The 25,246-nt window shown below is 50.7% G+C and overlaps 3 protein-coding genes across 6 annotated transcripts; 1 reads left to right on the forward strand and 2 right to left on the reverse strand.

Annotated features, from left to right (window-relative positions):
• Positions 1-999: 999 nt before the first annotated feature.
• H1-6 (H1.6 linker histone, cluster member) lies at positions 1,000-3,293 on the forward strand. Its single transcript, XM_042937637.1, has one exon. It carries the CDS (start codon positions 2,408-2,410, stop codon positions 3,041-3,043), a length of 636 nt encoding a protein of 211 aa, XP_042793571.1. The 5' UTR covers positions 1,000-2,407; the 3' UTR covers positions 3,044-3,293.
• A 618-nt stretch (positions 3,294-3,911) lies between these two features.
• Positions 3,912-5,786, reverse strand: LOC122219402 (histone H4-like). Its single transcript, XM_042937647.1, has one exon. The coding sequence runs from the start codon at positions 5,725-5,727 to the stop codon at positions 5,365-5,367; it is 363 nt and encodes a 120-aa protein (XP_042793581.1). The 5' UTR covers positions 5,728-5,786; the 3' UTR covers positions 3,912-5,364.
• Positions 5,787-12,162: 6,376 nt separating this feature from the next.
• HFE (homeostatic iron regulator) lies at positions 12,163-24,042 on the reverse strand. 4 transcript variants are annotated; one of them, XM_042937577.1, is made up of 6 exons: positions 19,045-19,179; positions 16,191-16,454; positions 15,719-16,018; positions 14,644-14,877; positions 14,427-14,540; positions 12,163-13,686 (listed from the first exon to the last, which is right to left on the reverse strand). In XM_042937577.1, exons 1-6 carry the CDS (start codon positions 19,136-19,138, stop codon positions 13,646-13,648), a joined length of 1,047 nt encoding a protein of 348 aa, XP_042793511.1. In that variant the 5' UTR covers positions 19,139-19,179; the 3' UTR covers positions 12,163-13,645. The 4 variants fall into 4 exon arrangements, with proteins under 4 accessions (XP_042793511.1, XP_042793510.1, XP_042793512.1 ...); XM_042937576.1 differs by having other exon boundaries at positions 14,644-14,919; positions 19,045-19,177; XM_042937578.1 differs by lacking the exon at positions 19,045-19,179 and adding an exon at positions 23,952-24,042 and having other exon boundaries at positions 12,164-13,686; positions 14,644-14,919.
• Between the last annotated feature and the right edge of the window lie 1,204 nt (positions 24,043-25,246).

Consider the following 25,246-nt stretch of genomic DNA (forward strand, 5'->3'; position numbering starts at 1 on the left):
CACAACCTGACCTCCAAGCACAAGTACTCAGAGGTCACACCGAGGGTCCAGGAAACCAAACACGTGTTAAAACTTAGGGTCCTTGGGCTGCCTGGGTGGCTCCGTCTGTTTAGCGTCAGACTTGGGCTCAGGTTCATGGGTTCCAGCCCCGCGTCGGGCTCTGTGCTGACAGCTCTGAGCCTGGAGCCTGCTTCAGATTCTGTGTCTCCCTCTCTGCTCCTCCCCCACTCGCGCTCTGTCTTTGTCTCTCTCTCTCTCTCTCTCTCTCTCTCTCACAAGTAAATAAACATTGTAAAGAAACCCGAAACAGGTCCTCAGTAAGATGCTCTTGTAACCTCTTGTAACCTGAAAAATGATTTTTCTTTTTAAATTTCTTTTTTAACCTTTATTTATTTTTGAGACAGAGAGAGAGCATGAATGGGGGAAGGTCAGAGAGAGAGGGAGACACAGAATCCGAAACAAGGTCCAGGCTCTGAGCTGTCTGCACAGAGACTGACGCGGGGCTCGAACTCACGGACCACAAGATCATGACCTGAGCTAAGTCGGACACTTAACCGACAGGCCCGCCCAGACGCCCCGTTTCCTGAATTTTTGTTCCCGGTGTGTGTGTGTGTAAGCACGTGCCCATGAGCCAGAGAGAGGCGGAGACTTTGCTATGTCACTTTGCACCCGGAAGTTGGAAAGTCTCATGTTTTGATTTTCACTTCAGAAATATTTCACACGTAGATTCTCTCCTTTCCCACAAAGTCCAAGCCCTTGTCTTTCTTCTGAGGCTACAGAAACACACTACCAACCTCTGACATTGGGCCATTTTTTTTAAATTTTTTTTTTAATGTTTATTTATTTTTGAGACAGAGAGAGACAGAGCATGAACGGGGGAGGGTCAGAGAGAGGGAGACACAGAATCCGAAGCAGGCTCCAGGCTCCGAGCTGTCAGCGCAGAGCCCGACGCGGGGCTCGAACTCACGGACTGCGAGATCATGACCCGATCCGAGTCGGACGCTTAACCGACTGAGCCACCCAGGCGCCCCTGGGCCATTTTCAATAATGATTGTTTCTGTGAAAACTCTAAAACCAAGACAACTACAGCACCAGTATGCAAATCCTCTCCTCAGAGCCTTCAGGCGGTTCTCCCGCCTGCAGAATGACCAACTTCTCACGAGAGCATTTGGGGAGCATCTCCACGAGATGGTCCCTATGGGGTTTTCCTCCGCTGAACCCCAGGGAGCTTTGGCCGCACCGCATTGCTCTCCTCCTGGAAGGTCTGGCCTTGAAGAACAACCCCCCATCTGGACGTCTTACAGAGGCAAGTCCTAGGACAAGCCCAAAGAAGCCTCCTGAACCTTGTTGCCAGAACTCTCTTCCAGCTTTGCAGGCACATCTGCCAACTCAGTTCTGTTAGAGATCTGGGCCTGTGGTTCCCACTGAGCTCTTCAGCCACCGTTCCTGCCTCCCGTTTTATAGGCGATTGAGAATAAGGACTGTCTCTTTTTCCGTGTGTGTGTGTGCTTGGCATCAGGCAGTGGGGGTGGGGTGGAGCAGGGTTTGGATGACTGAAAACAGAAGCAAAATTCAGTTGAGGACGTCAGCCACGGAGGTGACAGACCTGATGTGCAGATATCATGTGTTAGATAAGCAGATATCTGTGTTAGAGTCTGATCAGATATCTGATATCTGATCAGATATCTGATAAGCAGATATCATGTGTTAGAGTCTTAAGGGTCTTCTATCAAACTGCATGGACGGAGGACTGGTTTGGGTCACAGGCCACCCACATACCTTGCAGATTATGGTTTCTGAGATTGTGTTTGCCCAAATAAAGTCGTACTCTGCACTCTTTGGCCGATTCTATAAGCATCGTCTAACTACACAGGGAGCCATTTAAGCGACCTTATGTTATTTCCTTCACATACATAGAGAATTTCCCATAAAAACCAGTGCGTGAATAACTTATTTTCTCCACCGATTGGAAGCCCACCGTTTGGAAAACTACTCAGAAGAGAGGAGGTAAGTTTTGCGCTAAAACTTACTTTTACATTACAAGGAAAAGAGCAAGTTTTCTTCTTCTCCTTGAATTTCGCCGAAAATCAAGGGCTTTATCTGATACTTCGGGCATGCAAGGTCATTTCTCATGAAAAGGTGAAAAGGCACGTGAAATCCGGATCTCCACGGATCACTCAGCAGTAAACCCTCGGCAACGCTGCTCAGAGGATTTGTGTGGGATCCAACTTTTGGGGGTAAAACAAACACAAAGGCTCCTCCCCCGAGGGGCGGGGCAGTGCCTGGCGATGCACCAATCACAGCGCGCCGTGCCCTATATAAAGCCTTGAGACTCCCCCTTCACCCCTACCCCACTGCACATTACGCCTTGCCTGGTAGGTGCCTTCTGTGTTTCTGTCTCCGTGACATGTCGGAGACGGTTCCTGTGGCCACAGCTGACACGGTCCTGGCCCCTGTGGAGAATCCTCCAGCTAAGAGGAGGGGGAGAAAGCCGGTGGGCATGCCAGGCTCAAGTCGCAAGACCCCGAGCCTTTCTGTGTCCAAGCTGATCACGGAGGCTCTCGCGGTGTCCCAGGAGCGAGCTGGCATGTCCCTGGCCGCGCTCAAGAAGGCGCTGGCGGCTGCCGGCTACGACGTGGAGAAGAACAGCAACCGAATCAAGCTGGGCCTCAAGAGCCTGGTGAGCAAGGGCACCCTGGTGCAGACCAAGGGCACCGGCGCCTCGGGCTCCTTCAAGCTCAACAAGAAGGCCATTCCTGAACCCGGCAAGAGCAAGGTCAAAAGGCCCACTTCTGCCAAGGCGAAGAAGCTGATCATCAAGGATTCAAAGTCCCGGAAGAGTGCCAAGACCACCCAGAAGGCCAAGAAGCCTCGGGCGGCAACAGCCCCGAAAGCACGCCGAGGCAGCAGGAAGGCTAAGGGAGGCCGGGGCAGGTGGCCGGCGCAGAGCCCAGGAAAGGCCCGAGCAGGGGAGCCCAAGGCTGGGAAGGCCAAGGTCACCCAGCAGAAAACCAGCACCAGGAAGGTGGTGTCCAAGAAGTAAGCCGAAGGCTGATTCTCAAAGAACCCAAAGGCTCTTTTAAGAGCCACCCCAAATACTTTAAAAAGGGCTCGGCACTGGAAGCTTAGAAGCTCGTAAATAGGTCACCGCACGGTCTACTACGCAAGTTTCATTGTAAGATATTGAAAGTTTCGTCAGATGTGGTGTCGCCCAATAGGGATTCCAGTATTTGAAATCTTTTCTTGTGTTGCCTGGTCCCAAAGAGCTTAGTTTCTAGTTACAACACGGCATATGGGGGAGGGGGCTGGGGGGGGGGGCGCAGTCGTTTGTGTCCGACTCTTGATCCTGGGCTCAGGTCATGATCTCACAGGTTCCTGAGTTCGAGCCCCACATCAGGCTCTGCACCGTCAGTGTGGAGCCTGCTTGGAATTCTCTCCCCCTCTCTGTCCCTCCCCCTGCTTGCACTCCCAGGATAAATGAAAATAAATGGGTACACGGCCTTGTATATCCCCCATCCTTAGCTGAGAATACCTGTTTCTGTGGAGGAAAGAGTGGAGATCAGCTCCGTGCACAAACAGGTGACTTCTTTCCAAGCGCCACGTTCCAGTTCACACTTGCACACGGGGACATTGTAACCGGGGTTTCATAACTCACCGCTCACAACTTTGGGGGGGGGGGGTCAATATATACAGGAATCAAATTGTAACAAACTTCTGGGGCGCCTGGGTGGCTCAGTTGGTTAAGCGTCTTTGGCACAGGCCATGATCTCACGGTTTGTGGGTTCCAGCCCCGCCATGGGGCTCTGTGCTGATAGCCCAGAGCCTGGGGCCTGCTTTGGATCCTGTCTCCCTCTCTCTGCCTCTCTCTTACGTCTGTCTCTCTCTCTACAATAAACATCAAATTTAAAAAAAAAAAAAATTGTAACAAACCGGATGAGGGGGAAGTTTTTAAATCTGGGCGATTTTTCACTTGATTAGCAGAAATAAGTATTTTCAGTTTACAGTTGTGAGACCATTGCAATAGCGCTTATCCTCAATATTTCCAAATACTATGTTGCCACATTAAGAAATGGCTTCATTTTAGGATTAGTCTAATTATAATTCTATGTATTTTATTTACAAAGAGAGTGTACAGGCTTGTCCAGATTGTGTTCCATAGGCTGAAGAATATTACCTCTAAAACCTGTATGGAAATGGTGGGGTTACAGAGTTGTTAGGGTCCGAACTGACCTAACAAAAACTGTTATTAGGAAATTCTCAGGGTCTGAGTCAAAGCATCTTTTTTCGTTTTAAGAAAAGTTCGTTTATTCCAGCTCTCAATTTAGGAACCGACATTCTTATTTAAAGATGATTATAAACACGAAATTCATACTGCTGATTTATTTGGGGCCTTGGTAGTATTGGGGGCAACCCCACAAAGCCCAATGCAGAATTACGTAACGCATTCTTTTGCATATAACCATGTATTGAAGAGAACACTAAAGCCTGGCCTTTCTAAATTCATCTCTATAACTGGGCCTCTGACAATTTTGTCAGAACGAATAAACAATGGTTTGAAGTCGTACAGAATCACGCACAGCCCATGTCTTGCTTGCACACGGCGGCGATTCCCTTCCAGGTCGGAGCTGCAGCGCCGAAATACGCTTCACTTGCCGGGCAAGGCCGTGAGTCCCTTGTGTGACTGCCGTGCCCCGCAGTGGACTGACCCCCGGCCTGCGCCTGGCATCCAGCAGGCCCCCGGCACCGCGCGAATCCGTCTAGAACTGGTCCCGGGAGCCTCTGTGCTTTTTGCTCCTAGTACTGGTGTAGCGCCTGGATTAAAAGCAAAGTTAACCAACCGAGGTTTTTCCTCCGGTTCCGGGGACAGCTATGAAACCATTTGTGGCCAACAGGAACATGGCCCCGGAATCTCACCCTCCGCAGCTTCTGCCACACCGATTGTCACCCAATCAGAGCTTGTCCTCAGAGGACCTGCATTTACATAGCCGCGGCTGCGGTCCCCGGAGCTTTGTGCACGGGACGCTTCCGGTCATGCGGATGAACCCGAAGAACGTTGGCCAAGATCTTTTGTTTCCGTTTGTGTAGAACAAATCGCATTTCCCTTCTGGGACTCGCTCATTGGCAGCATCTACTGACCTATTTACTCCAAGGTGCAGTTCTTTTAAAACCTTAAAGTGTACCCAAGCGTCACAAAGCTTGCTACAGTACCGCAGACAAGACTATCGTACTGCTCACCAGTTTTGCGCCTGCGGGAGTCTTACATGCCCCGATCCCGTTTCCGCAAGCACGACAGCCCTTTAAGTGACTTTGTGGGCGGCCCTGAAAAGGGCCTTTGTGTTTGGAAATATGGCGGGTCCCGGGCGCTCAACCCCCGAAGCCGTAGAGAGTGCGGCCCTGGCGCTTGAGCGCGTACACCACGTCCATGGCCGTGACCGTCTTGCGCTTGGCGTGCTCCGTGTAGGTGACGGCGTCCCGGATCACGTTCTCCAGGAACACCTTGAGCACCCCGCGGGTCTCCTCGTAGATGAGGCCGGAGATACGCTTCACGCCGCCGCGCCGGGCCAGCCGCCGGATGGCGGGCTTCGTGATGCCCTGGATGTTGTCGCGCAGCACCTTGCGGTGGCGCTTGGCGCCCCCTTTGCCCAGGCCCTTCCCGCCCTTGCCGCGACCAGACATGGCTGCAACCGAAGTGAGCGTTGCGACCTCACGCAGTTCCTTAAATAGCATTTCTGCGGACCTGATTGAGAACAAGAGGCACTGACGGGTTTCCCCCCATGAGGTCAGCAAGGGGGTGGGGCAAAGAGAGCTCATTAACATTCCAACGTTGTGATTGGCTAGTGAATCTCGCCCTTCGTCGGCAGTAGGGCGGCCCGGGGGGAGGGTCCGCTCTCCTTCCGCCAAAAAGCCCCCGTTTCTCTTTTGTTCTGCGTTACTTTTTTCCGCGCGCGTTTGCCAGTGGAATGCGTTATGTCAAAGCCGCTGAGTAGAGGGACCGCCCCCTCCAGTTTGTCTGTATTTTCACTTGATAACTAATAAATTATGGAATGATTTTTGGGGGGGAATGTAGAGGTGGTATGTGAAGGACGGTGCGTTTATAGGTCAAAGGGCTTTCCCTTTCCATTCCTTTTAATATTCCTATTAAACTGACGTATTTAGATGACCTTTGTGCTGGACAGTGTAAGCCCTGGATCTATGGAAACAAACAAAAAAAAATTTGCAAATCAAAACGTCTTGTTTTCTTTCAAACATTTATTGGGTGACTCTTGTTTCGACAAAAGTCTGTGACAGGGAATGTACAGCTAGGCTTGGAGAACGCGTTGCCCTTGGACCTTCTTCCTGGCCCTGCTGGGCCTCTCGGTTCTGCCTGTAATTCCTGACAAGCTCCCCTTTCCTCCTCAGCTGATCCCTTTTCAACCTTCTCCAGGTTTAGAGACAAGAACAAACATTTGGTGTAGCTGGGGGTTAATCGCAGGGCAAGGCTAATACTCGATTAAGGTCATTACAAAGCCTACAAGGCCCTCCCCTGGAGGGCCTTTGATGAGATTATTGGTGTTTTAAACAAGGCTAATCCCATTAAGAAAAAAAAAAAAAGCAGAATTGGATCCGAATGTGGTTGGAAGACAGAGCCTTTCAAATCAAAAATTTCCCTTAGCCTCCTGCTGCCGCTTTTGAAAATGTCCAAGATCAGTTATTCCAGTTAAAAGGTGGGGAGGGCACACCCTCTCTCCATCCTGGTTAACAAAAAGGTGCCTATTGCAGATACTTAAAATGAGACTCTGGCCTGAGAGAGACCACATGTTAGAACCTCCTACTTGTTTTAGCAAAGAAAAGAGACCCAGCAGAGGGTAGGAAAGCTCTGAATGGCATATGATTTGTAACACTTGCGAAATAATTAAGTAATGACATTCTTCGGCCCCCATATTGAGCATTTTGAGGTTCCTGACTTTTACTAACCCCTCCCCACCTCGAACACATACTTTATAAGGGGTCACTTAGCTAGGAAGGAATGTCAAACACTATAGAGAAAAAGTGCAAGGTTTGAGATTATAAGTAAAACTGAAATCTCAATATGCTCTTTAATTCATGGAAATAAATAAAAATAGTGTATATAATATGGTAATTTCATGGAAAAAAATACATGGTGTGAGCCACCCTTGCTACACAACCCAGTGGGTTCCATCTGCATTTATATATTTTTGTTTGTTTGTTTTAAGTAAGCTACAAACCCAGCATGGAGCCCAAGGCGGGGCTTGAACTCACAACCTTGGGATCTTGACCTGAGTTGAGATCGCCAAGGCGCTGCTCAACTGATTGAGCCACCCAGGCACCACAGGGCCCAGATTTAAACCAGAAGTCTAGGTCAGCTTTCTCCCAATTTTATTTTGCCCACTCTGTCATTAATAAAACGTCACTTTTATTTTGATATCTTCTTCCTGTTTTCTATTCCCTTCTCCTAATTTCTTCATTTATAAATTTTTCTCACTGACACTGACTCAGAAGTCATGAATGTTAGGACAGAAAAATTTAAAACATGCACATAAAGATATATATTAAACATGGCTCCTTCCACTCTCAGAAGAGTACAGGTCTTGGTCGTGTGGCCTGGGAGGGAGTGGCTCGCTCTGGAACCTGTGTGGCTGGCTTTCTTTTCACCTCCCGCTCATCCTCAGAGAGAACCTGATTTCATGGACCCCCATTCCTTCACCATGGGAGCTAAGCCCTTCAGGTAAAAAACCCTGCAAACAAGTTGTGGCTAATAGGTCACATCACACATTTGAACAAATAAAACTATGAGGTTAATCAAAGGTCTTATAAAAAATATGAAATGCCCACAACCACTCTCTGCAGCAGACTCAGAGTATCAGAGTTGAGAAATGGTGTATATAATATATAGTATATATTAAGATGTATTTTACAGTCAACAAACAATTCCGATACTTGCCCAAGGTTGAGAATACCAGAACTACCATCACTTTGTATGGTTGTACTTCAGGGAGAAGAAATCCTAGGATAGGAATACTTTTCACCATATTACAGTTGAGGAAATGTGTAAGTGCAGCCCCGCCCAAGCTAGTGTGCCCGGGCTTTCTAACATTAGCTGTCTCCAGGCATTTGGGGACATCGCTCCTGGTCCGGAGCAGAGGGCTGTTCTAGCCACTGGCTGAGGGATCTCACTGCATTCTAAAGCGTCAATGAATTTCTCTTTTCTAGCCACCTAACCTTTTCTCTGGTTTGAATATATCCACTGTCTTATTCACTTCCTCTAAATGTCTCTCCCACTGGTTTACCTGTGGCCCGTAACTTACACTGTATCTCTCTCCTTCCTCTTCTAGAAAAGTGTTCTTTCTTTCTCCTTTCAGTCCAAACATTTTACTGAAAAGTTTTTGTCCCTTGCACTTCCTTGGCCTGCTGTCCTTGGGTGGGCTTGCTCCTATAAACGTTCTTAATTTATTTTGACCTACTAAAAAAAAAAAAAGTTCTTTGGACAGAGAATTTCTAACATTACCCTTTCCGATACATTTATTTGTTTCGAAGTTTTTATAAATGTCTGTAATTGAATTTGATTTTCCAAATTACCTTGAATACTCTCTTAATCACACACACGCAAAGCACCAAGAAAGTATTTTGCATTTGTCTTTGTTTTGTTTTTTAATTTTTTTTTCAACGTTTTTTATTTATTTTTGGGACAGAGAGAGAGACAGAGCATGAATGGGGGAGGGGCAGAGAGAGAGAGGGAGACACAGAATTGGAAACAGGCTCCAGGCTCTGAGCCATCAGCCCAGAGCCTGACGCGGGGCTCGAACTCACGGACCACGAGATCATGACCTGGCTGAAGTCTGACGCTTAACCGACTGAGCCACCCAGGCGCCCCTTGCATTTGTTTTAATGGTGAAACTGCGATTCCAAACATCCACAAAGGAAAGACCATTAGCAGTTACATTTGTATTTAAAACACTTTAGGGGCGCCTGGGGGGCTCAGTCGGTTAAGCTTCTGACTTCTCAGGTCCTGATCTCACGGTCCGTGAGTTCAAGCCCCATGTCAGGCTCTGTGCTGACAGCTCGGAGCCTGGAGCCTGCTTCGGATTCTGTGTCTCCCTCTCTCTCTGCCCCTCCCCCGTTCATGCTCTGTCTCTCTCTGTCTCAAAAATAAATAAACATTAAAAAAAAAAAAAAAAAAAAAAGCAGAGGCTTTCTCCTGCACACATTGTCAAGCTCCTTTGGCAACATCAAAGTTGGTTGGTTATTGACTGTTTTATGAAAATGACATTGTAAATTCAGGACATTTAATCAACCCCATGGAGTAAGGTTAACTGATGAGACTGGGGTTTATACAAATATTGGTACTTACCCAACCCGCCCCCACCTCGCCCCACCTCGCCCCACCAGGAGTACACAGAAGGCTCCAAAATTCTTTTGTAGAATCTTTGGATCAAAAGCTAGACTTTCATGTTTAAAAAATAGCCATACTTTCAAAAAATAAAGCAAGCAAAAACCCCCCACTAACAATACTTTCTACCCAAATCTGGTGAAAAAAATAGTTCAGAGGTGTTTTAAGGCTACTCATCCCCAAATTTCTCCCTTAATGATAAAGAGAATAAACAGAAACGTGAATTCATTAGTTAGAAATGTGTTTATTGACAGAAAAAAAAGTCCTTAAGTTAAAAAATACACCCCGAGAAAATACGTCCAAATATCTATGAAACAATTACAGGGATGTGGCAAAATCTGAAATATTAAAACAGATTCCGTCCTCACTGCAGGAAACATCAGAGGCTGTTGCCATCAGGAGCACCTCACAAAGTTGGGAACGATGCCCCACCACATGTTCTCTTGACTCACAAACAGGTACTGTGTAGAGGTTATGAGCTTGACTCTGAGCCAGACTAGCTACGGTACAAATCCAGCCCAATAATTTTCTAGCTGTGTAACCTTTAGCGAGTTATTTAACCTCTCTGTGCCTTGGTTGCCATACAGCAAAATAAGGGTAATGAAATAACAGTCATTCCTACCTCACCGGCTTCTTCAGAAACATTAGTACTCAGAACAAGACCTGACGTCTGGTAAGTGTGTAATAATTATTAGCTGAGAGAAAAAAAAAGTTCTGCTTAAAAGACACCGTACGTGTCTCTCACGCACAAGTGAACACCGGAAAGAATCACGCAGAAAGAGAATGCAAGAAATACCAGGATGCACCCAAGCCAAGCAATATACACCTACAGGATGTCAAGTCAAGGAGGCTTTGCAACGAAATTGTCACCCCCCCCAAAATTAATATTGAATTGACATTCTGCCTGTTAACACTGGTTCCAAAAGACAAATGAAAACAATGATGACCCAACGTCTACAGAGGGAAATCAAAACCTCCAAATATCTGTCCATAGATGCGAAAATCTTAAATGTTTAAAGTCATGCATTCTTGGGTTCTAGTCCTTACTAGAGAGTGGTTAGAAAAAATATATAGCTTTGAAATGTTAACTTGTTAGAATTTTCCAGCATTTTAGAGCTGTTATGTTTTTAAACGTGTATCCGTGTGTACATGAAGAATGCTCTGTAGTGCATCAAGTATACCCAGCACCCTAAGACTATGTTATTAAAACACAGCGAGAGTTTTGGCCCTTGACCTCCCAGCAGGTCTTAACCAGCTGCAGCACGTTGCCTTGGGAGATTACCAAAGATCCTTTTCTGTTCTGTTCCCAGTTCAGGTAGCTCAACGGTGCCCTGTGGGCAAACACCTGGTGACTAGTTTATTTCCTCAAATTTTCAGGGGCTCTTCTCCACAAACGGGGTCAAGCGCCCACCTCTTCTCCAACGATCCTGGGCCCTGCGCCCAAATCCCGGCCTCAGCTCTCAACGGTCACATGACCACCGTGACACTTTTGATCACAGCCACCAGGTGGCACCCTTCTCCACACTACCGCGCTTTGGAGGCCGTTTTGCCAGAGGTGATGCAAGATTCAGAATGTAAAATGTTAATCCTGATTTTTCAAATGTAGTCGACCTTACGACTTGATGAACAAGGGCAGAAAAATTAAGCTAAGACACACGGAGAGGAATCGGAGGTTTGTAACTTCCATTATAACAAGAAAAGTAACAGACCAGTCGCCAATGGTCCGCAAAACGGGCCACTGTGAAGGCTACGGTGTTCCTTGTAATCCCAGCCTGTGTGAAATAAAACCAGTATAAAACAAGCCATTGCCTCATTAATTGTAACATATCCTTCATGGGCTAGAAAAGCACGGGAAGCTTTTGGGCGGTCTGTTCTGAGTACAGAATGATATCCACAGAGAAAGAATTTGTCAGAGAGACAATTTTGCATTAAAAAATGCAAAAACCTTGAAAGCAGCATCAATGTCCCACAAATGATTAAGTTGATGAATCCATAAGATGGATAAGCACGTCAGAAAAATCATGCAGCACACCATGCAATTCACGTATGTTTATTAAAATGCATTTGTTACTTTTATATGTTTTAATATAGCAACACTGAGAGGAAGTACACAGGTCGTTAACTGGGTTTACCACTCGCCAATGGAATGACAGTTTCACCTTTTCTACAGTGAGCACAAATTATGCGTGCTTTTTATCTACTTAATTTTCGTAACCAGAAAAAAAGAAAAGTTAAAAAAAAATCGAGACCTCTTTGCCCAAATTCAATACCTACCAGACAAACTGTCGAGCTTTAGTTGGTCTTTTATTTTATTTTTTTTTTTTTTGACGTTTATTTACTTTTTGAGACAGAGAGAGACAGAGCACGAGTGGGGGAGCGTCAGGGAGAGAGGGAGACACAGAATCTGAAACAGGCTCCAGGCTCTGAGCTGTCAGCACAGAGCCTGCTGCGGGGCTCAAACTCACAGACGGGGAGATCATGACCTGAGCCCAAGTCGGGCGCTTAACCGACTGAGCCCCCCGGGCGCCCCAGGTCAGTTTCTTTTTTAACGTGCACAGTTGGGGAGGAGGAAGATGCCAGGGTACCTCCAGGTTGCTTGGTGGTTTCCGTCTTAACATCTTCAAAACAATTTTTTTGAAATGTTTATGTATTTTGAGAAAGATAGCGCAAGGGTGGGGGGCAGGGAGAGGGGAAGAGAGAGAATCCCAAGCAGGCTCTGCGCTGTCAGCCCCGGGTCCGACGTGGGGCTTGAACTCCCGAACCAGGAGATCATGACCTGAGCCGAAACCAAGAGTCAAACGCTTAACCCACCGGCACCCCCCCCCCCCCCATCCTTCATATGACAAGGGTTGCTCGGGTTCTTGGAGGGGAAATGCCACCGGCGTTGTGACTCTGGTGGCCCCGGCAGAGGGCAAACACCGTGAGGTCCAACACGGCGACAGGCTGACACCAGCAATGACAGCCCTGACTTGGGGGCCCGGGAGCGATGCCAGACAGAGCAGGTGGGGGGGTGGAGTGCTTTCCCCAGAGACTTTGAAAGGAAACGAGGTTGAGAAGATTTTCTGCTGTTTCCCTTCATTTCCATCCAGCTCACTAAGAGTAAAGACACCGAGACAGGAAGAGCCGTCTCCCGCCGCCCCCCACCCCCTCCCTTCTCCATTTCCTGGGCGACGTCTAAACCGCCTGAATGCACTGGTGCGGGACAGGGATCAGAATCCGACAGAGGCTGAAACCTGCCTCTCTCCCTGGCAGGCCGGGGATGCTCTGTACTTCATTTACTTCATCTAAAAAAACATGAGGATAATAGTACTAACATGAAACAATTATTGTAAGAATTGTATGAGATAACGCGCGTCGGTAGGTCTCAGAACTCAGTCTGGCAGCAAGTAAATCCCCCCACGTTATCCTCTTCCTCCTCCTCCTCCTCATCCTTATTTTCATTTTCATTATCACTTCATAGCCTCTGAGACCAAGTGGGAAATTACCGTGTTCCTTCAATTCTGGCATATCCCAGAGGCATCGTAGATGCCTTCGCGTAAATCATTCCTATACAGAAACCTATATGACACTTTTTTGCCAATTAGAAAAAAAGATGCCCCTCGTCAAGACACTTCCCACCCACTTTCTGGAAAACTATCACAGGACACAAACATCCACGCCTGACAGCCCTTCTGGGAAATGTGCCTCCTTGGGTTGTGCAGTGCACGGCCTTCACGACTGTACAATGACCCACTTCAACCTCTGGTGGAACAGACCACAGGGCTTGGTGACAGGTGAATTGCTGGATAAAAGAGAGGGCGGGGGGTCAAAAGGAAACTTGGATGGGTCTAGAAAATGCCGGGATGTGTGCGCAAAATTCTGGTAAGGGTATGACACTCCCATGTCCCAACGGGAAAGTTCACGGTTTTTCTCAGATGTTGAAAGAAACTGTGAGCCCCCCAAAATTTTAGGAGCCCTATTCCAGAGGTAGGAGAGGAGAGGCCATAGGTATACGGAGTCCGAAGTGGTGCAGAAAATAAGGCAGGCCCTAGAGGCGGCTGGAGATTCCTGAGAGCCGGTTCTCGGAGAGGCGCAGGAACTCAAAAAACCTAAATGAGAGAAACTTTTCGAGAACGAATGGGGAAGGCCGCAAGCAGAGAGTTCCTCGGTAGCTTCCTACTTGTTAGGTCCGACTCAGTCCTGGAAGCAAAGAAGGCCCCAAGGCGCCCTCTCTTTCAGTCTCCACGTCTCCTCCCATGAGAGGTCTCAGGCTGCCTGTCACTCACATTCGGCCAACACGTAGTCCCCCATGGCTCCTCCTGTAGAGAGGAGAGACAGGAGAGGGGCGTGCCGTCACCTCCCTGGCCCTCACCTCCCTCCGGCCACCTCAACCGGGACCACTCCCTGCCGGAAGAGCCCCCCGGGGGTCCACACACCATCAGCTCTCACCGGGAGTTGCTTACCAGCTTTCTAGCCCGTGTCCTCCTTTGCCTTCCCTCTCACCTCCTGACACTCCTCCAACTGGGAGACTGCGGACCCCCTACTGTCCCTGCACTGACTTCCCCGGGGGTCTCCTTGTAGAACATTCTCAAGGCCCCCAGGGCTCTGCGGGTGCCTTCTGTCTGCCCCTCTTCCCCCCCCAATGCCGCAGATGCTCCCTCAGGAGCTAGGAAGGCACATGTAGTGATGGCCGGGATGAGGCGATGATTCCTTACCTCCCACGAGGCCTCCTGCTCGGGGGGCTGCGTGGCTGCTCCACCTGTGCAGAACCCCCCCCCTTCCTCGTTCTCCGAATGACCACGGTGACGACCCCAGCTCCAGAGCCCCTGCACTACCTTAAACAGCACCTTGCAAGAAGTTTGTGGAATTTGCACCTTCCACTCTGAGGAAAACCACGCATTCCCGCTCCCAAGGAGGCACCAGTGCTCCCAAAGGAAAAAAGGAACAGGCTTCTCGTGGGTGCCAGATCCACTTTGCCCTCCCAAAGCCCCGCTTCCTGCAGGATTCGCGTGTCCCGGGGTCCGAGGTGCTAAGAGACGTCCTCCTTCTTCCTACTCACTCGAAGCCTGCCTTTTCCTGAAGATTCGGAACAGAACTCCAATAACAAAGAGGATGACACAAACAGCGATCCCACTGATGGTTCCAACGACCAGGGTGCTGGACACCGACGGCTCTGAAACAGCAAAGGCGAGAGGGAGCTGTGAGGGTCGCCGCAGACCCCCCTCCCCGCGGGCTAGCGCTCGGGTTCTACCCATGACAGAGCCCCTCGTCCGTACCCCACGTGGCAGTGAGGGGCTGGTTTAGCCCCGGGTGCTCCACAAGGCAGGTGTATCTGTGCTCTTCCCCGGGAGGCACGGCCACGGCCAACCAGCCCTGGTAGGTCCCGTCCCCGTTGGGCAGCACGTCCTGAGGCTCAACGTCCTTGGCCTCCAGTGGCCGCCTGTCCTTCAGCCACCTCATGGTGATGTTCTGGGGGTAGAAGTTCAGAGCCTGACACCGTAGAGTGGTCACTGCAGAGGCCACACGATGGGTCACCTTCAGCAAGGGAGGCACTGGACAGGAAGGAGGAAGGATCTGGAGAGGGGATCTTTCCACCCTTGTCAGGAAGACTGGAGCTTTCACTTCCCTCCTCTACGGGTTAGAGGGACAAGACGCCCTATTCAGACGGGGCGGGCTGCCGGAGAGATGCCATTCTGTGTCCTAGAGCTCGCTGCGGGGCTCGGCCCTGACGTGGCGCTACGGGGACGGCAGCCGAGCCTGTCCGCCCGGCCCGCACACGAGCGTTCACGCCTGCAGCTCGGATCTTCGTGTTACAAAGAACCAGGTAAAATTACCCTGGAGGTGGCTCAGAGAGGGTTGAACAACCACTCCTGGCAATTCACCTCGCCCAACCCAACAAGAAATCTTGTAAGAAGGGCCTGGAAGATAGCCAGGCTTCAGGGACTATCTCTAGGTTCTGGGGCTCTGTGACCGGATCTGTGACGGTAACCTTTAACCTCCAAAGGATCCTGTTACTCTGATTGGTGCCCCCCCGCCCCCGCCGGGGGGTACTCTCGTGACCTGGCATTCATGTGACAATTGACATCACTGAGTTCCTAAAAGGTGTAAATACACACTGGGTTTTTGGTTACATCACAAGGTCACAGATACTGCTTCTACGGCTGCGTGCACGGAGGGAAAAACGCAAGCCATGACCCTTGGCCGTCAGACACCTTGGTTCTAAGGTGGAGACCTCGGACCTTGGGTCCTTCCCGGAGAGTCACAGGACCCTGGCCACCTCTGAGGCCCGAGCCCCGGACCTCGCCCCGCGTTCCCCTCGGGCATGATTGGGGGGGGGGGCTCCCGCCATACCTTGCCGGTCCAGAACCCCTGTCCCCAGCGCCAGCAAACTCTGCAGCTGCATGGGACAGTCCCTCTCCAGGTAGGCCCTGTTCTGTTTGGCCCGAATCGTGCTCGCTTCCCACTCCAGCTTGGTGGCCCAGGCCCTGGGCTCTGCTGCCCTCCAGTCCGGCGTCTCAGGGCGGAATTCAAGGTAGCTCTGCCCGTCGTAGCCGTACTTCCAGAAGCCCCTGGTGCTGTTGTCCTCTCGCACCTCACAGCCCAGGATCACTTGCAGCGTGTGGGACTCTGACGACACCCCGAGCTTTGTTACTGAAACCACAGGAGTAAGTCCCTCTCTCACCGTCCCCAGGGACCGAACGACCTCACACACTCCCCGTCCTCCCCCCAGGACCCCACACTCCCTGCTCTGGCCCCCAGATGCATCTCTGAGGGAGAGAAATGCTCCGCCCACCCCCGGAAAGTGAGGGCCCCATCCGCGTACCCTTGCTGTGGTTGTGGTTGTCCATGATGGTCCAGAAGTCCACGATGAACATGTGATCCCACCCTTTCAGGCTCTGACTCAGCTGCAGCCACAGCTGGCTGGGGGCCCTACCCTCGAGCCACTGGGCGCGGGGCTCTGCCCGGCGACTCTCGTGATTGTAGGACACGAACAGCTGGTCGTCCACGTAGCCCAAGGCCTCGAACAGGGGCAGCCCAAGGTCTGGCACTGAGGCGCCCATGAAGAGGTAGCTCAGGGAGTGGGACCCTGGAGAAAAGGTGACAGGACAGCCCTGTGGGCCCCCAGCGGGATTGGGAGGTGCCGTAGCCCCTCTGAATCAACGCCCAGCACCTGCTGTGTCACGGCCCACCCCATGAGATGTGGGGTGTGATGCCTCTCCTCCCTCGGCGACAGGCCTGTCTGCTCTCCCTGTCCCGCCCCCCCGCCCCCACCACCCCCCCCCCCCCCGGCAGACTGCCACCCCTTCCAGCCCCCAGCCTCTGCCCCGCTTCTCACAATTCGGGCAATCGCCCCTGCAGCCCACAGACTCCATAAGATCCCGAAGTGTCTCTAGCCGGGGCAGCTGAGCCCAGGAGTTGATGCTCAGACTGAATCAGACCCAAGTCCAGAGGACTTTGCCGGTGGGTTTTTTCCACACCACTCCCAGCTCGAAACCCTTCCCTGTTACTGAAACCAGCAAATGTTTGCTACCAGATGCTGGGAGGTCTGCTGCTGAACCACCCAGGGCACCTTTTCAGCACTAAGACACTTGCAAAGCAAATAGGGAAGAAGCCCCAGTAAGCACAAGCCCTGTATTCAGCAGGTGAGTCTCCCCGACAGCTTCCTCAGTCCTGGAACGAGGGGTTCGGCGCTGGGGGCCCCTGCCTGCCCAGCATCAGAGGTGCTCAGCACAGTCTTGCTGGATGAATGGGTGAGATGTGCCCTATTTTTATTCTTACGCCCAGCTGCCCACGGGACACCACCCGCGGGGATGACCAACTGGAATCTCAAGTCCAGAACCAGGCTCCGGATTTCTTCTGCCTTCACCGTCGCGGCCATGGCATCGCCTGTCGCCTTACTGCTCGAGCCCATAAACATTTTAAAATAATTACATAACAGAGTCGCCGTTGACGGTTCTCTTTCTCTCATCCAACACCCAGACCTCCCTCAGCACCTGCCTCCAGACTACATGTGGCCTGTGGCCCCTGCGTGCCCGCTACACCGATGTCCCTGCCCCTCCTGCAGCCCAGGGGTTCCCAGCCCGGGAATGGTCTCTCGGCAGACAGGTTGCGGTGTCTGGAGATGTGTTTGGCCTCCGTAACTGGGGGGAGTGCCACTGACATCCAGTGGGTTAAGGACAGGCATGCTGTAAGCCCTCCCACAAAGCCCGCAAGGGTCCCCATGACAGAAAAGTGTCAGGAGCACCGGGGCCCTTCAGCCTTCAGGGCCCACTCAGAGCTCCGAGTGGCCATGACCTTCGATTCCTTCCGGTCCCCTGGCCCCAGAGGGCCTGCCCTGGGTGTCTTCACAGCTCCTAGCACTCCCTGGTGCTCTGTGTCCTTTTGTTCATGACCATCCCCCCACTGGAATGCAAAATATCCGGGGGGGGGGGGGGGCAAGGATGGCTCCCACCCTCCCTGCTGGCCTAGAACAGGGCAACACTCGCTTTGGTACCCTCTTTAGACTCGTGAGCGACGAATGTTTCTGTTCGACATCCAATTCACGATTCGGCCTCTGATGTGGCGTGACCTTGAACAGTCAGAGCCACAGAGACCCGGGTTCTGCCTCAAAAGCCCAGGGTAACATGGAACAAAATCACCCAGGAACGGGTCCTGCCTCATCCTCCTCATGGATAAACCGTAGATACACGGATGACGAACCGTCCGTGTTGTTCCCAGGCTGTGTGCAAAGGCGTGTAAAGCGTCGCGGTCGACTGAGATTAGAAACCGTGCCGGTACTTCTCCCACCAGAGAGGCGCTGCCTCAATTCTTTGTAACCTGGAGGGGGGGTGGGTGGGTATTTAACCCCAGGGCCGGTTTAACCGCCCCTAAAGTCACCCTAAGAATAGCTCCGACCTCCCCAATGCACCGTAGAGTCCAACCTAGACGACAGGACAGCGAGTTCATTACTTAAACGTTAGGTGACATCACGCTGGCGTCCTTTGGTAAAGGCCAGTTAATTACACCGTATGGCTAACACCGCAGATCACCAACCTCCAGCGGCTGGAAATGAGGACCGTGCGGTTCAGTCCAAAAGCCCGGAAATCACAGATAGGCTCTTCTTCCAGGGAAAAGCACAAGCGCCGAGAGTCACTAAGGCCCGGGCGGATCTGGCTCGGGGCCTCCCCCCACCCGAGGCCGCAGGGGGGTGCGGGTGGGGGGCGCGGCCAGCCCAGCCCCCGGCTCACCAGGTGGGGTGCGGTGGGGACCCCGCCGGGCCGCGGCCTCCAGCCCTCCGCGGAGCCCCGCGCGGAAACAGCGGCCCGGTCCTGGGCGTCTCTCGGGAGAAGGACTTCCTGTTTGGGGACGGCCGGGGGACAAGACACGGCCAAAAGCGGAGCAGGAGCACCCAGACCCGAGTCCCAGGATCCTAGCTCGGCCTCAGTGAGAAACGCACAGATTTGTCGTCACGGTCGGCGGGGGGAGAGGGTGGCTCCGGGCGCCACCCTGGGGAGCTGGGACGGGGGAGGGGGTCACAGGTCCCCGACGAGGGGGTCTCACCACCCCGCCCGCGCCCGGCGGCGGCGCCCCCTCCCGGGAGAGGCGGCGCTCGCGGCCCAGCCGTCCCTCCGCACTTAGCGACCCCAGCGGCGCTGCAAAGCGGGTTTGGATCTGGCGCCCCCGCCGCCCGGACTCACGCGGCGGCCGCCGGTGCGCAGCCCCGGTCCGCAGCAGGAACAGCAGGAACGGCAGGAACAGCAGGAGCAGCGCGCGCCGCGCTCGCGGGCCCATCTCCGCGCCGCGCCCGCGCGTCCCCCGGGCTCGGAGCGCGCGTCCCCGCGCCTCACCCGCCTCCGTGCGGCGGCCACGCGGCCATGGGCGGCGAGTCCCCGTGGGGCCTCTGCCGAGGCTGCGGGGACACGCGGCAAAACTTCCTGGCCAGCGCGATCCTTTTCCGGGCCTCCGGCACTTGAACTCCCTTGCGGCCCGGACCACGTGAAGGTCTCGGTGACCCCGCTGTCCCTCCGGTTTTCCGTCCTCTGGGGATGTTGCAGATGCGGGAAACTTTGACAAGTTTCGGGTCTGAGTAGTTCCATTTCTCATCTGCAGTATTTAAATAGCCAGTGATTTAAGAATTCGGTGATACATTTTCAAAACTTTTATCGTCAGCTCAACTCGGGCGCATCTCGTTATTCGACTTAGCAAAACGACTGTCGTGTAAACCTTTCATTTCGTTCCTACATTAGAATTAATGACCTCATGAGGTTAGTAAATGAGACTCCACTGAAACGTCTTTCACAATTTCCATAGTTAAGCTAAATTTCACAAACTTGGTGGCACGTTGGAATCACCTGGAAAATCATTAAAACTATGGATGCCGTTTTTACCCTCAGGAACCGATTTAATTGGTGTGCGGTGGTTCCTGGGCGTCAGGATTTTAAAAGCGGCCACCCCCCCAACACCCAACCCCCCCCAAAGTTTGGGAACTACTGCTTTAGATATTTCAAAACACACTAACAAATTTAATACATCCGATTTTCCTAAAGCCTTTATATACCTAATAAATCCAAGAAGCAATGCTTTTTAAGCATGGATGCAAAGTTTGACCATCTAAGAAAAAAAAAAAAATCAAACTTGGAAGTTAGGGCCTGACTGTAGGGGGATAGAAAATGCACCTGGGAAAATGTTGGATTCTGGTGATGAGTACATTGGGGGGTGATGGTGATATTCTTTTTTTTTTTTTTTTTTTTTTTTTTTGGCAACAGCTTTATTGTCAAGATTTAATTCACATCCTATATCATTCATCCACTTAAGGTGTAAAATTCAGTGGGTTTTTGTATTTTCACAAAGCCATGTAACCATTACCCCAGGTTTAGAACATTTTTTCATCCTCTCTGCAAAGAAACCTTGTACCTTTTAAACCCCCGAATCCCTCCATCCCCCCCCTACGCCACCCCAGGCAATCACTGATCTACCCTCTCCTTCCAATAGATTTACCTGTTCTGAACTTTCCCCACACATGGAGTCATACAATATGTGGTTCTTCACGACTGGCTTCTTTTATGTATTTATTTATGTATTCGTGTATGTATTTGTGTATTTATTTATTATTTTTTAAAAGTTTATTTATTTTGAGAGAGACAGAGACAGCATGAGTGGGGGAGGGGCCCAGAGAGAGGGGGAGAGAGAGAATCCCAAGCAGGCTCTGCCTTGCCAATGTGGAGTCCCACGCGGGGCTCGAACTCATGAAACTGAGCTCGTGACCTAAGCCAAAACCGAGAGACCAGCGCTTCACTGACTGAGCCACCCAGGCGCCCCTGGCTTCTCTTATTTAGCATAATGTTTTCGTGCACCTTTTTCATGGGGGAATAATATTCCATCACACCACATTTTATTTATCCATTCGTCGGCTGATGGAAACCTGAATTATTTTAGCTTTTTGTCTGTGAAGAATAATGCTGCTCTGAACATTCGTGTACCAGTGTTTGTGCGGACTTCTGTTTTCGTTTCGTTCGGGCAGACACCTAGGAGTGGAATTACTGGGTCATACGGTGACTCTGTGTTTAGTTAACCTTTTGGGGAACTTCCAGACTGTTTTGCAAAGCGGCTACGAGACTTCACCCCCACCCCCCCATCGGCAGGGAACGAGAGTCCGATTTGAGCACATCTTTGCCAGCACGGCTTCTCGTTCATCTTTCTAATTCTGGCTGTCCTGGTCCGTGAGAAGGGGTGCCCCCTTGCGCTCCGGATTTGCCTCTCCCTGATGGCTAGTGACAGCGAACTTCTCTTTTCACCTGCTTATCGGCCATCTGTAAACCTTCTTTGGAAAAATGTCTATTCGGATCCTTTGCCATTTTAGTTTATTTTATTTTTTAAGTTTATTTAGTTATTTGGAGAGCGAGCGAGCACACAAACAGGGGAGAGGGGCAAAAAGAGAGAAAGAGGGGAATCCCAAGCAGGCTCCGCAAGCATGGAGCCCCGTCTGGGGCTCGAACCCACAAACCCGTGAGATCACGACCTGAGATGAAACCAAGAGTTGGATGCTTAACCGACTGAGCCGCCCAGGTGCCTCTATCCTTTGCCATTTCAAAATTTGCTTTTTAAAATTTTAAATCTGCTTTTTATTATTGGATCGCCAACGTCCTTTACACATTCCAGCTGTAAGTTCTATACCAGACATATGATTTGGAGACATCCTTTCCAATTCAGTGTGTTGTCTTTTTACTTTTCTTGCTGGTGTGCCTTGAAGCACAGACACTCCTCAGGTTGAGAAAGTGCAATTTATCTATTTTTCCTTTCGTGACTTGTACTTTTCGTGTCCTATCTGAGACACCACTGCCAAATCCAAGGTCCCAAAGATGTACACCTATGTTTTCTTCTGAGTATTTGTAGTCTTAGTTCTTACGTTTTTGTCTTTGATCCATTTTGAGTTAATTTTTGGATATGGTATGAGGTAGGGGTCCAACTTCATTCTTTTTCATGTGTATAAAGGTAAAAATCTGAGCTTTTCCTTCATATGCAGCTGTGTCTCCTGTACGACTCACACGAAGCACTTCTGACCCTTCTCCTCACCAAATAGGTAGTTTTGCCCCCAAACAATAAGCAACTCTCTGTAACACCTGCTGGGTCTCTTACAATTAAACTCAGTTCTGACACATCTCCCTAGAGATAGTGTCAGATCCCACAGAATAAGGGCCCTGCCCCACAAAACTGTCCCCCATTCAGACGCCAGTCTCAAGCCCAAGTTATCACCTGTGCTTCTGTCCAACGGGCTGTAAGGTTGCAGTGACCCCTTTGTCAGGTTCAGTTAATGGGCTAGAGTGGCTCACGGAATTCAGGGAAACACTTAGGTGTTTATTAAAGGATGTGATAAAGGGCACAGATGAACAGCCAGGTGAAGCAATGCATAAGGTGAGCTCTGGGAAGGTCCTGAGTATTGGAGCTTCTGTCCCCGTGGCGCTGGGCTGTGTCACCCTCCTGGCGTGGATGTGTCCACCAGCCTGGAGGCTCCCTCAAACCCATTCCATTGGGGTTGTATGGGGGCTTCTATTTTTATGGAGGCTTCAGTTATCAACTCCATTTCCAGCCCTCCTTCCCTCTCTGGAGCATGGCGGGCAGGGTGGAGGGAGGGAGGGCAAGGTTGAACATTCCAAGCTGCTATTCACGGCTTGGTCTTTCGGGTGACCCTCATCCAAGAGCCACCAGGAGCCCACCCAGAGTTGCCTCATCAGAACAAAAGATGCTCCTATCACCCAGGAAATTACAGGCACTTCAGGAGCCCTGTGTCAGGAATTACGGGGGAGGCCAATATATATTTTGCATTATCTCGTACTGTGGATCTTCAATGGTCTCAGCACCACTTGTTGAAAAGACTGTTCTTTCTTCACTGAATTGCTTTGGCACCGCTTGTCAAACATCAACTGCCTGCAAACGTGAGGACTTATTTTTAGACTCTCAGCTCTATTCCACTGATCCGTATTCTGGAAAGTGCTTCTATCGAAATTAAGGATTTTTGTTCAGTGAAGGACACCACGTATAAAGTTAATAAAGAGCTGACAGAATGGCAGAAAATTATATATGATGTTGGAAACGGACCAAAGGGTTAGTATTTATAACAGATAAAGAACGCCTCGAAGTCAAGAAGACTGAGACAGAAACCCCAAATCAGAAATGAGTGAAAAAAGGGAACAGGAAACTTATATATAGAAAATCCAAAGCACTTGGAAGAACGGGTAAGGAAAAGGGGTGTATCATTTTGTGCCTCTTAGAGCATTAACACGTTCGCAAATTGAATACTGCCCAGTGTCTGCGTGGATATGTGAGTGCAGAACGGGGCTTCAACTCCCTTCCGGGGCACGTTTCCTAAAGAATTTCTCAAATGTATTCCATAAAGGGACATGTCTGTGGATGACCAGGAGGTGCAGGCAGACAGGGGACCCTTCACTGAGAGAGTAAAAATGGGCAACTTCCACATGGTATTGGAGGAAATCAAGGACATTAGTAAATTAAAAATACATGCAGTGTTGGGGCACCTGGGTGGCTCAGTTGGTTAAGCGTCCGACTTCGGCTCAGGTCATGATCTCGTGGTTCATGGGTTCGAGCCCCACATCGCGCTCTATGCTGACAGCTCAGAGCCTGGAGCCTGCTTCGGATTCTGTGTCTCCCTCTCTCCCCCTCCCCCACTCATATTCTGTCTCTCTCTTTCTCAAAAATAAATGTTTAAAAAAATACATGCAGTGCAACACAAGGACATTCTCCCCCTGAAGGACATTTGCAACTCAACATGCCCATTGAACTCATTAGAAAGACAGTCTGCAAAGGTGGAATAGGAGTGGGATATGGGGGCAGAAAGGAATACGTAAATAGATCAAACCCACACATACACACACTCCTCTGTGTAGTTCTCTCTGGCAGATATAGGGGGTCCTGGTGGAGTAAAGGCCTTCTCACCCCACCTGCTGGATAGCAAAGGGCCAGGGATGAGCTCTCACTCCATGAAGGGACATCGGAGACAATAAATGCTGTCTGGTCTGGGGCTCCAGGGGCTGGCCACGCAGGAGACGTTGATAGCGAACCCCACCATGCCTCTTCTTACCTTTCCTACCTGATCAGAAGAGCTTTTTCCAAAGAACTCCTATTCCAGCCATGGCCAAAATGGCGTCTGAGCAGTGGCGTGGCAGAGTCTGATGACGGCTCTGAAATGAGACGCAACGTTTGAGGTTCAATGGGCCTGAACTTGTGACTTCCTTTCCCACCTCACCAGGGTGCGAGATTCCGGGTCCTTTGTCCCAGCTGTCTGCTCAGGTGAATATGCCAACCCCCCCCCCCCGCCCCCCCAAGGCTACGAGCCGGGACATCCTAGATCTTTACTCCACGTGCTAATGGTGGCCCCATTCCGACCTCCGTGTTCAGTGTGGCGGGGGTATGTGGCTTCTTCTCCCCAGGGGACAGGCACCTTCATCTAGCACTGACAGGTTCCATTCGTGTTGGGCAGGGACCCTCTGTGGTCTGAGTGCAGGCCTTCCTGACGCCTGAGCAAGCTCAGTACAGAATCAAGAGGAAACAACACAGGGCTGGGCGCTGTGACGCTGTTTCCTGCCCAGAGGTCCCATGGCTGGTTACATATACTGAAGGGGGTTCTGAGGAGCAGGGGTGGGATGAAGAACGGGCCCTCGCACTCCTTACCGAGATACTGGCTTACTCCACAAGACCCAGGCCACCATTTCCAGGCCTATTCAGTTCTTTATCGACAACTCTTTCTAATTACTGGTCAGCAACTGGGTGTTTTACAATTACTTAATGTTTGGCATTTCACAGACGAGAAAACTAGGTGGCAGGAGGCTCTTCCTTTGGACTTTCATAAACCTACCCTTCAGTGCAGGACACTCTTGGGGGCTCTGTTTGAGGTGTGTGCGTTTCAGCCAAGGTGCCGGATTGATCTTAGGCACATTGCGAGGTCACAACCCCCTACAACACATACTGTTGAATACATTTTGTTATTATTCTTGTTATGACTACCCCCGTGGCCATAACTGATACACCTAACCAGAAATCTCATCATTTTGTTCCCGACTAAGCAGGAGAAGAGGCAATTTCCGTGTCCCCGTCTTTGCACAATGGTGTGTTCATTCGCCCTTCTCTCTGCGATCATTGCACTTGGCAAATGAAAAGAAGTAACTGAGTACTTTAAAAGTTGCCCTTGTGAGATTCGATGTCTAGCCTCCTCTCCCAGGTAAAATCAACTGTTCCCCCTTTTCAGGCCCTCTCTGACCCCTTTTTCACAAGTACGATGATCCACTATTTCCTGGTTTCCCCTCCTCCCAACCCCACCATAAGGGGAGAGCCTGTCTTACTTACTTTCTTATTTTCCGAGCCCAGTACGGTGCTGGCCTTATCGAA

This window comes from Panthera leo, chromosome B2 (genome assembly GCF_018350215.1).
Source record: "Panthera leo isolate Ple1 chromosome B2, P.leo_Ple1_pat1.1, whole genome shotgun sequence".
NCBI classification, from domain to species: domain Eukaryota; kingdom Metazoa; phylum Chordata; class Mammalia; order Carnivora; family Felidae; genus Panthera; species Panthera leo.